A 12197-nucleotide genomic window follows, 5' to 3' on the forward strand; every position below is an offset into this window, starting at 1 on the left:
ATACTTTCATTTTTGTTTCTTTCACTCATTTCTCTTTTTTCTTACTAGGAACATTTTTCTTATATTAATTTTTCCCAAGATTCATTCACGACCTTACCAAAAAAATTATCTTCTGTTTGGAACCTCTTGTCATCCTCTTATTGTCTACCAGTTATATCATTCATCTTAATCAATCAGATCAGCCATCTGATTCAATTTGTATGCATTAACTCATTTTTGCTGGAATCACTTATTTGAAACAAAAACAACTTTAATTCTATTTGCATGGCAGAAATTTGTATTTTATAATATACATTTTAAGTCTTTCATTTAATATGCAACTGGAACCTTTATTTCCATACATTTATATTGGCAGGTGCACTCCAGAAGACCATCTAAATTAAGATCTATTGCATCCTTTCCATTCCAGTTAGTTTCACAAGGACATGGTGCATTTATATTTCATTTCATTTCATTTGTTGATTCATACTTTTTATTATTTACACTCCTTACGTTTGAAGCTTAAATTTTCTATATATCAGAATTAGGCTCATATATACTTATCTCTCCTTTACCCTGGTCAATATGGGTTTCATATGATGCTTTATAGCAAGGAAGAAGTAGAACATTTTCTAGTAACATTAAGAAGAATACCAATCAGTTTGGCCAATATGCATGACCCAAATTCAGTTTTGTCCAAGTATGATTACACAGTTCTATATAAGATAGGATCTTGAATACATAGGAAGAACCTTACAACCCTATGCACTGCTGCTCATATTCCTCCAACAAGAAGGTACTTGTAGTAGATTTCATATTCAGAAACTAACTTGCAAAGAAGAATAAACAAAGAATATTATATACATTATACATTATATATTGTTAATAAATAAACACAAATATTCATGTGTTTTTGTTATAATTTTTTTTTTGTCCCTGCAGTTGATGGGGTGTGTGTATATAAATGCTTGGTTAATAAAGATACTGAATATTGCCGTGTAGGAAAAGAATCCATTTTGATAACACTTGGTTACAACAGCGCCTTACTACAATTCACGTCACATTCGGGTAAGTGGCTAGATATTATATATATATTTGAAGGTTTTTGTTTTCTTTGGTCCTATATTTGTTGAGGTCAGGTACAGTATAGTCAAAGATTCTCAGGTGTTAAATCTGTTGGACCAACTTGCTACTCACTTTTTGATTGTGGACTGATTGATTGAGGTAAAATGGGCAGGGAGTGGAGAATGATCTGGTGCTGTGGTCCTTATTTGATGTTCTGGAGAACCTGTTGCTCCAAGCTTCTAAAAATCAAGTTGCACTTATCCTACTCCTGAGTTTGTTTAATTTGATAATTGATAATTCAGATTGATAATGGACTGTATATATTTTATCTTTGCTGATGTTTGTAGAGAGTTTATATCATTCGAGAGGATTTAAATGATGGTGATATTAAGGCTTAACTTAAGTCATTTACACACACAAACATACACATACACCAAAAGTTTACAGTCCACTAATTGTTTATAATGGAATATTTGTGGTGATTTATTTGAGAATTGCATCATTCTATGTTGAGACTTACTGTGATTTAAGTTTTCCGTCTCCTGTTTCTTTTCTCTTTATTTTGACAACTGTTAGTCTGAACTGAATTCATGCAGAGGATTGTTATATTCCAGCATCCGGTTTCTACCATTTAGACAGCAGTTAATCATACGTAGTATTTTCCGCTTCCTGTGTAACATGTGCGCAACATCTGAATAGTATCAAAATGGCCATAAAATAGGTTTTTAGTGTGTCTAATATATAAGAGTTAGTTTTTTTGCAAAGTAAAGCTATCCATCTAGAAAATTTAAGCAATAAAAGTGCAGCCTACCATCTACTAACTGTATACTTTTCCACAATAGTCTAAAAATGTTCAACAGAGAAGCCAATTTCTGTTTAAATACCGGCTTCAGAAATTTTATGGGAATAAAAATATAAATGTGCAGATGGAACTATAAATTTATCTCGCTTTGGTAGCCAGTGGTTATTGATGGATGTTACTTATCTCAGTCTTCTGAAGAAAAACTTTGGACTAATCCTGGCACCAAGAGAAGGGAAGGGAAGGTCAGTTTTAGCTTTTGCATGATATTTTAAGACACCAGGAAGCAATAAGTGCAGTTTCTATTGCTTTCAATTCAGTTCAGTTCCACGATATTTCTTTGGTCCACCACCAGCAAAATTTAAAAGAACAAAACAAGGAAAAAAACAGGGTGAAGCAAATAAATATACTAACAGCTATAAAAATAAATCACAGAATATAACATTCACTCCTCTATTACTATGTTAATACAGGTTGTTACCCGGGTGATAAATCTAAAACATTAATAGATATAAAAATACATAATAATAAGCTATTGCTTTCAATAATTCCCTCAGGTCTAAGTTATAGAGACTGATTAGAGTGAATGAGTGACAAGAGGATGCACATTGGTAGATGACAGGAAATGTCTCTCCTTTCTTGATCATGCCCTTAGGACTCCCTTGACGGAACATCTGATTATGAGTTACATAATACTTCCTGCTACCAATACCATCTTCTCAGAGAAAGAAAATGCCTTGACTCAGCTCTTCCTCTCTTATGTTACCTGAGGGCCAGTAGGTTCTTTAAGATTCAGAGACAATACAGCTAATCCTTATTTAGCAACTGCCTTGTTTTGCAAACAATCGTATTTTATCCTCAGTGATAAAAAAAAAGTAGCTTTATGACAAATCTTTGCCTTCATAACCTTCACAGGTTTCTAAAGCAAAGGTAGATCATAAGACCAGTCGCAGTTTCACTTAGGACCATTTAATGGCTAAATTGCCAGCCCCAATTGTGGTTGTTAAATGAGGATTATCTGTAGGTCAAACCAGGGTGAAACACCAAAAAGATTTTCTTGAGTAAATATTAAGAGAGTTATAGAGGGCAAAAATATACCCATTCATGTCTTTCCAAATTGCCAGAGGCTCCAGAAATTGGTCCAGGCAGTCTTGCTGGAGCCAGCACTAGAACTGGGAGTCTATACAGAGGTTCAAATTACCTGAAGACTTTTGCCACTTTTTTTGTCACTTTTCTTTAGCTATAGGGAGTAGAACACCTGGTTTGATGGCATTTTGTATCAGTGCCTCAGTGAAGTTCAGACAGTTGATCTCCTGCTACAGATATTTTAAGTAAGCCATTGTCTCTAGAGACAATACCTAAGGATGTATGACTGATAATACTTCTTGTCAATACAGGTAGTCCTCGACTTAGGACCAAAATTGACCCCAAAATTTCTGTTGCTAAGCAAGACGGTTGTTAGGTAAATTTTGCCCCATTTTACCACTTTTCTTTCCACAGTTGTTACGTGAATCACTGCAGTTGTTAAGTTAGTAATAATGGTTGTTAAGTGAATTTGGCTTCCCCACTGACTTTGCTAGTCAGAAGGTTACAATGACCCTCGGATGGACCAGCTGTCATCAATACATGCCAATTGCCAAGAGTCTGAATTTTGATCACGTGACTGTAGGGAATGCATCAGTGGTCATCAGTGTAAAAAACGGTCATAAGTCCATTTTTTAGTCCATTGTAACCTCGAACAGTCATTAATTGAACGATTGAAAGCTGAGGTCTACTGTAGGTTAAAAATTGAGACAGCGGATCTTTGCAAAGAATATTTTAATGAGCAGCATTATTTCTATTTGCAATTATTGTTGTTCCTCCTCCCATTAGGAAATACTTGGTGCAGATAATCTACTTCTTCCTAAGCCCTCATAAAGTTTTTGAGCTGTGCAAAAAATGTGGGAAAAGACCATTTCATTAATAGAATCCAGCAGTTGAGCTATTTTAAGGGCCGAATTGTGTAGAAAAGAGCAGACGATATAATTTCTATCTACAGCTTTGAATTATGTCTTGTGCAGAATAAAGAACAGCATGGTAATAATTCAGTGACCTTTCTTACATTTGTATCACCTGCCTGTTTTGGTTTTGTGTTTAATGATCCTATACTTTAGCTTCATTCTTTCTTTTTCAGAATATAACATGTTCTCAAATACACTGAACAGCTGTAGAACAGCTGTAAATAAGGAGCATTCTGTATTCAATCAGAGGACAGAAGATTCCTCTGCATCTCAGTATTTTCAGGTAGAGAACTCTTGTTTCATAATATATTCAATATTTCCCAAGGGGAGTAGGATAACCTGTTGCAGAAAAGAAGAAAATTCTTGTAGCAACATACAATTCTTAAGTAACACATGCTAATAACCTATGCCATAATCAGTTTTTTTTAAAAAAATTCAGTGGCTATGGCTTTTTTATCACCAATATTTCCCAGGTTTATTGCAATTTAGGGCACTATCTTGGGCTTCTGCAGGAAAGACTTTATTCTCATTTTGTATATTGCTGTAGGCAAATTGTAGCAACTACATTACTCCTCTTTTCTTTCTAGTTTTACGGATGCTTATCTCAACAACAAAATATGATGCAGGATTTTGTAAGGACAGCTACATATCACAGAGCAATACTTCAGAATCATACAGATTTTAAAGACAAGGTAAGACTTACCTTTCTGCTCAGTTTCAAATATCTATATGTATTTTCTTACAATGTTGGCCATAACATTAGATCAGCCAGCCCCAGCTCACTGATGGGGCCGACTGGATCCAGAAGGAGCTTGGCGTTGGTGCAGAAGGTCGGCAACACACAGTCGGCCAAAACCTTGATGGCTACCTGAAATGGAAGAATGGCTGCAACCTCTATTCCCATGGATCCTGGACCTCTCCGTGGTTCATGCATGAGCTAAGGCACATGAAGAGGGTGAACAGATGCCTAGTGCATTGCTGGTAAATGACAAAAAGTGAGGATGCTCAAGCACAAGCTAAAGCCACTATTAGAGCCTTCCTCGTAGTGATAAGGGCTCCACTCTTGTTATGTCTGCAGATAGCTGCCTAGAGTCCTTGTTCAGGTTATCTGGCCCCTCCTTGGAGGGAGTAATTTTAGGATTCACCTGCAGGCTGACTGGGAAATGTATAGTACATTTGGTGCATCTGCCTCTGGCTGAGTGATATCCAAGTACCTGGAGACTTTAGGGGCCTGAATAGGTCACAGTGAGCTTTGGCTCAATCCTAGCAAATCTGAGTGGTTTGGGGTATTTGGGGCTTCCAGGCTGCAGGTTATTCCCCCTTTGGTTCTGCGTGGAGTGGCACTGTCCCAGAGGATGCCATTGCACAATCTGGGGGTGCCTCTTGGATTCATAACTTCTGCTGAAAAAACAGGTGGCAGCTGTGGCTAAGGGCTTTTGCACACCTTTGCACTGTGCACCAGTAGTGCCCATTCCTGGACCAGAACATTCTGCTCATGGCCACTCATGACTTGTCCAAGCACCCAGTATGAGTTACTGCAACATGCTCTACACGGGGGGGTGGGGGTGGGGTCTTTGAAAAGCATTCTGAAGCTTCAGCTGATAAATGGTGTCAGGTACTCAACACATGTAACATCACTGCTTTGTGAGCTGCATTGGTTGCCAGTGTGTTTCCGAGAGCAATTCAAAGTGCTGGTTGTCACTTTTTGGCTTATGACCAGGTTACCTGAGGGGCCAAATTCTCCCAGCTATTTCAACCCATCTGTTCTAGTCTAGCTGGATGGGTATGTTCTAGGACTTGTCAGCCAAGGAATATTGGCTGGTGGGCACTAGGAGGCATGCCTTTTCTGTTATAGTGCCTGCCCTCAAGGACATTGTCCCTTCAAAGATTAGGATGATCCCAGCCCTGTTTCATCAGGCCTTGAAGACCTGGTTATGTGGCCAGGCCTGGTGTCCCAGGGATATGAAGGGCCTCATTTCCTGGTCATTTTAACATTTGGTGATTCCTGGTCATTTAATATTAACACCATAATTTTCCTTGATTGCTATATATTGCTATATATTGGATTACATTAAAAAAAATTTTTTTTTTATTTTACACAATCTGACAGACACACAACATATAACATATAAATATTTTCTATTTCTAAACAGCGTTTCTTAGTGGTCTTCTCTCGCTTTTATACCTTCCCCCCATATCACATTTGTTATTTTATTTTCTTTCTTATTCTCTTTTTGTTATATACATTAAATTATCTAATATTAATAGCTTTACTTTTCTAGATTCTTATATATTGATCATTTACATATTATACATTCCTAATACATTCTGTACATTCTAATTTCTCCCCTTTATTTTTTCCTTTATTTCTAGACTCAAGCCATTCATACCATTTATTCCAGATTGTATAATAATCTGTCTCTTCTTCCTCTTTAATTTCTTTTGTTAACTTGTCCATTTCGGCACACTCTAAAACTTCGCCTATCACTTTTTTCATCTGTTGGTATCTCTTCCTGTTTCCAATTTTGTGCATAAGTTATTCGTACAGCTGTTATAATGTGTAAAATCAGATATATTTTATTTCTTTGGTGTATGTTCTTGTAAACATTCCTAATAAAAAATGTTTCTTTTTTTTATTGGATTACATTTTTAATTGGTCTAAAGACTGCTTGGCTAGGTTCTTTTCAGAGTTTCATTTATAGGGCTGTGCATTTGTGTGGGAGAAACAAAATGACATTGCCTTATATTTTTCTACACAAAAATGGCTTTCTGACCTCGTAGAAAAAGTGCCACAACAATTGTGTCTGTACATTAGATCAGTTAGAGCTGATGTGAGACATTTTCATTATAGAAATGATGCGTCTCTTCTGCCTTCTACTGTTTGCCTTTTCCATCTTTCTCTGATTTCAGACAGAGGCAACAAATTGCTGTTTTGCTAGAGTGCTCTGAAGCAAATATACCCCCTACCTCCAGTCTGGCATTACTCTGCCTGCCCTCTGTTTGAATGTGGTGTTGGGGAAGCACAAATAGTTTATATTCAATTTTTAAAATGTATTTGAATATTTTCAATCTGTCTTTTCATCACTAAGAGTGTTTTGGGGCCCAGCACCCTTCACAATAAAGTCAATGTAACATCCACCAATAAAATATAATTTAAAAGGATGTGGAGAAACTTCAGAAGTTTCAACATTGCTAGTCCTAACTCTCATGATGTATGTAGCCAGTGTATAACTGGGGAAGTTAATCCAAGAGATGAAAATCAGCCATTAACTGCAAAACTTTGAAAATGTTCAATAAATATTACTACTACTACTACTACTACTACTAATAATAATAATAATAATAAATTATTCAAGCACAATCTAGTAAAAGTGTTGGAGATGCTGAGCTTGATAAATCTGTATAATATAATTTGTAGTGGTCCTTAAACTAGATGTTTTGATTGCAGGATTGATAGATGTTTTGATTGATTACTCAGTAGCAGCTAATACATTTTCTGTGTGACTTTAGTTAAACTTCTCAGTACAAACAAAACCAGCTATAGTACATAAGCAACACTGACTTAATCAGCAAAAATCATTTAACAATATGATATTTAAATATACTAAATTTAATAGCAAATCTGGGATTAAAAGTAGAACCTGAACTATTAGGGATAGCGTTACAGCATTACTTCAGTTTTTTCTAGGGTAATGTACTGGTATGTTTGTATTTATTTCCCCAAAATGAAACTTACTAGGACTATGGAAGGAAATAAACTAAGGCAAGGGTCTCCAACCCTTAAGCTGTGGGCCATTTTCTGAGCTGTGGCGCATTCAGAATTGGGCTGCGCGAGTTCAGCTGCTGAACTAAGACATTGAGGCAGGCAGAAAATATTAACTAAATATACACCCATGAGACATTCTGATTCTAATCTAATGCATCAGAGTCGACCCAGGAAACATGAATGTAGATAGCTCTTCAACTGATAAAAAATAAATTAATGTAGCGTTTGTTAGAGCAAATGAGACTAATTAAAGTATGAACTTATTAGCTACCCAGAATCATTAAGAGTCAGGTGGCATATAAATATATACATCCATATATACATAAATATGCAGTATAGTCTAATTTAGTTCCCTTGCTGGAATTGAGAGTGACAAATGCTGCCCAAATGCTGTCTACCTTAGCACAAGTCTTTTTTTTAAATTAATTTGTAACAACTGTGTAGAGAGTTCTACTATTTTACCACTTTTGCTAAGTAGATTCTTAAAGTAATTTAAAAAAATAAATGCTTCCAACATTGCTTTTTGACTTTAGGTTAGGAGTATATTTAATGGAATAAAATATATTTGAATATTTTCAATCTGTCTTTTCATCACTAAGAGTGTTTTGGGGCCCAGCACCCTTCACAATAAAGTCAATGTAACATCCGCCAATAAAATATAATTTAAAAGGATGTGGAGAAACTTCAGAAGTTTCAACATTGCTAGTCCTAACTCTCATGATGTATGTAGCCAGTGTATAACTGGGGAAGTTAATCCAAGAGATGAAAATCAGCCATTAACTGCAAAACTTTGAAAATGTTCAATAAATATTACTACTACTACTACTACTACTACTACTACTACTACTACTAATAATAATAATAATAATACATTATTCAAGCACAATTGAAAAGCATTTGCAAGATCTACCTGTGTTAAGTTAATAATTCTACAGCATATGTTCTTGCTTCTTTTTCACACCTACATTAATCTTCTGCTAAGAAATAAAATAGCAAAAATAACTGTTGAATTCGCTCAGAAAAAATAAATTACAACTTATGTGTAGGTTCTTCAAATTAATCATACTAAGAGCTTGTGATCTCAAGACTTGTTATTTACTTTTTTGTACTATAGTTAATAAAAATTATGCAAAGAAATATGTTATGAATCTGATGCCATATTTTAATTTCACAAAGAAAACCTTAGCATTGTTTTAGTTAGGAGATCTTGATGATTGGCAATATCATATATAGTATTTATAAATATTTGATAGCACTGATTGGCGGGAGGGTTTTTATACTTTTATACTTTCCGAATCTGCTTATAAGATTTGGAATATAAATAAAGCCATATACAGTGGCATGTTCATCCCATCCATTTTTCTATTTCAAGGTGGTCCTAGATGTTGGATGCGGATCAGGTATTCTTTCATTTTTCGCTGTGCAGGCTGGTGCTAGAAAAGTTTATGCTGTTGAAGCTAGCTCGGTGGCCAAATATGCCGAGGTGAGTATGTTAGATTTAATGACCAAAACTGTGTTTGTTTGCTTTGCTGTGTGCGTAGAAAGCAAAATATTTGTAGCTGAATTAACGGTGTGCAAATAATTTAGGTCCATTTTATTTCAGTGTTTCATCAGGATCGTGTCTTGAAGAGCATAATTCACTCTCAAGGTACATGTTAAATGAAAATGTTTTGATTATTTTAGTGAAACCTGTTCCCACTTAAGCAACTACAATTAAGACATTTAGAGATCTGTGTGAAAGTTCTTGGCAGAGGCAGATTTAAGGGGATCACTATCCCTGCTGAAAACTACACTGCATCCTCGCAATAGCTGATTAATATTTGAGAAATAGGCCTATTCAGTATAATGCAAATAAGGCTAGAATCATTTCATAGATGAATTAATAACAAGGAATAAGAATTGAACGTACTACTGAAGTTTAAAAGTAATGACTTTTGATTAGAACTATCTTTATTGGCTACCATTCAATGATTCCCCCCATATTGAAATACACTAAAACCTTTGGTAATTGAAACTCATCTCCTGTAAAAGGACTTAAATTAATTAGCAGTTTCTCTTATTCTTGAATTGAACCACAGTCAACCAAGAATATTGGGTATATTTCAGGGAAAAGCAAGCAGGGTTTATTTCCTGCAATTTCTCTCGTTTCACTTCAAATGCTGTACAGTAACAGCATGTGGAATATGCAAGTTATGCTGATCTTGTTTGCAGCCTGGCCAAAATGGTGAAATTGGATGAGCATCACAGGTCTAGACTACATGATTTGGAAAGGCGCATGAATTCAGTGGATATCGCTTCCTCTCTCTCCCTTTCTTTAATTCCAGAGAAGTAGCTGTGTAATTTATGCAAAATAAATTCTAAAGCTTTATTTTATTTTATTTATTTATTTATTTTGTCACAACATCATATAAAAAGATTTTATAGTATATAAACATATATATGAGTAAATATTGGGAGGTATAAGCATCTATATATATATAGGAAGAAGAAAAGAAAAACAATAGGACAGGAACGGTAGGCACATTTGTGCGCTTATGCACGCCCCTTATGGTCCTCTTAGGAATGGGGTGAGGTCAATAGTAGAAAGTTTTTGGTTAAAGCTTTTAGGATTATGGGAAGAGACCACAGAGTCAGGTAAAGTATTCCAAGCACTGATGATTCTGTTACAGAAGTCATATTTTCTGCAATCTAGATTAAAGCGGTTAACATTAAGTTTAAATCTGTTGGTTGCTCTTGTATTATTGCAATTAAAGCTGAAGTAGTCTTTAACAGGAAGGACATTACAATAGATGATTCTATGAGTTAAACTTAGGTCTTGTCAAAGGCGACGAAGTTCCAAGTTTTCTAAGCCTAGGATTTCAAGTCTAGTGGGATAAGGTATTTTGTTGTTTTCAGAGGAATGGAGAACTCTTCTTGTAAAATATTTCTGGACTCGTTCAATTATATTGATGTCAGAGATGTGGTGAGGGTTCCAAACAGGTGAGCTGTATTCTAGAATTGGTCTAGCAAATGTTTTATATGCTCTGGTTAGTAGTGTAGTGTTTTTGGAAAAGAAGCTACGCAAGATTAGATTTACAACTCTTAGAGCCTTTTTTGCTATGTAGTTACAGTGGGCTTTGGCACTTAGATCATTTGACATGAAAACTCCAAGGTCTTTAATGGGGTGGGGGTCATCTGTAAGGTAATGTCCATCAAGTATGTACTTAATGTTTGGGTTCTTTTTTCCAATATGTAAGACTGAGCATTTGCTGGTTGAGATTTGGAGTTGCCAAGTTTTAGACCAAGTGGTTAGATGATCAAGGTCTTTTTGGATGATAGATGCATTGTCTGTGATGTTAAATAGTTTGACATCGTCAGCAAAGAGAACACAATTACTTGAGATATGGTCACAAAGATCATTAATGTATAGTATGAAGAGTGTTGGTCCAAGGACGCTGCCTTGAGGAACGCCACTCTTGACAGGAACAGGATTTGATAGAGCATTGCCAATTTTGACCACTTGTTGTCTGTTAGACAGAAAAGCAGATATCCATTTGTGAAGGGGTCCTGAAATGCCATAGGATGTTAGTTTTAGGAGAAGTTTATCGTGTACTACTGAGTCAAAAGCTTTGCAGAAGTCTATGTAGATTGCATCTATTGTTTTGCCTTGATCAAGATTTGTAGTCCATATGTTTTTACAGTGAAGAAGTTGTAAGTTGCATGATAATTTTTTCCTGAAACCAAATTGTTTATTGGAGAGTAGGTTGTTAGTTTCTAAGTGTGAGGTAATGGATTGGTTGATGATTGATTCCATGACTTTGCAGGTGAAGCAGCACAGAGAGATAGGTCTGTAATTTTCAACTAAGCTGGGGTCTCCTTTCTTGAAGATAGGGATGACTGTGGCTAGTGACCAAAGTTTGGGAAGGGAACTAGTAGTGAAAGCTTTGTCAAAGATTATGCTTAGGGGTTCTGCTATATTAGTGGAAAGTTTTTTTAAGAAGTATGCACATAGTCCATCAGGTCCAATATATAGCGATGGTTTCAAGTTATGAAGAGCTTTTTCAACGTTATCTTCTGTGAAATCTATATGGGTTAAGTCATCATATTCAATGCTGGTGCGTTTGTGGAATGTCGGATATGTGTTATTGCTGTTAACAAAAACTGAGCCAAAGAAAATGTTGAAGAGGTTAGCTTTAATTGTTTCATCATTGTATTCTTTGTTGTTAGAATCTTTTAGTGGTGGGATGGATCTTGAGTTTTTAAGTTTATTGTTAACAAAATTATAAAAGGCACGATTGGAATTTGTGCGCAGAAGGTCCTCTTCTTGCTTGGTGTGGTAATTTGTGCATTCAGTTTTTATTTGGTTGCATATATTTTTGTAGCGGTTTTTGAAATTTGCTACATAGCCTTTTTTGTTTCTTTTCCAGAGGGATTTTTTTTTTGATTGAAGCTTTTTTATTGATATGGGTAGTTTGCTTTTCCTGGTCATGGTGGTCATTTGTGGTACATATAGTTTAATGACTTTATTGATTTCAAGTAGGAAAACTCTATAGTGGTCTTCAGCGGTTGTGCAGGTTGCAAACAGATTTTGCCAGTCTAGAAATGAAAG

General features: G+C 35.6%; 1 protein-coding gene across 2 annotated transcripts in view; it reads left to right on the plus strand.

The window, feature by feature from the left end:
* Positions 1 to 12197, plus strand: part of LOC131191655 (histone-arginine methyltransferase CARM1-like) — a 60346-nt gene that overhangs the window by 20003 nt on the left and 28146 nt on the right. For both annotated transcript variants that reach the window (XM_058170020.1, XM_058170021.1), the window contains exons 2-5: positions 922 to 1047; positions 4017 to 4126; positions 4431 to 4535; positions 8982 to 9092. In XM_058170020.1, coding sequence (XP_058026003.1) covers positions 922 to 1047; positions 4017 to 4126; positions 4431 to 4535; positions 8982 to 9092 — 452 coding nt within the window. The remainder of the gene's footprint in view (positions 1 to 921; positions 1048 to 4016; positions 4127 to 4430; positions 4536 to 8981; positions 9093 to 12197) is intronic.

This window comes from Ahaetulla prasina, chromosome 2, assembly GCF_028640845.1.
Source record: "Ahaetulla prasina isolate Xishuangbanna chromosome 2, ASM2864084v1, whole genome shotgun sequence".
In the NCBI taxonomy this organism is placed as follows: Eukaryota; Metazoa; Chordata; class Lepidosauria; order Squamata; family Colubridae; genus Ahaetulla; species Ahaetulla prasina.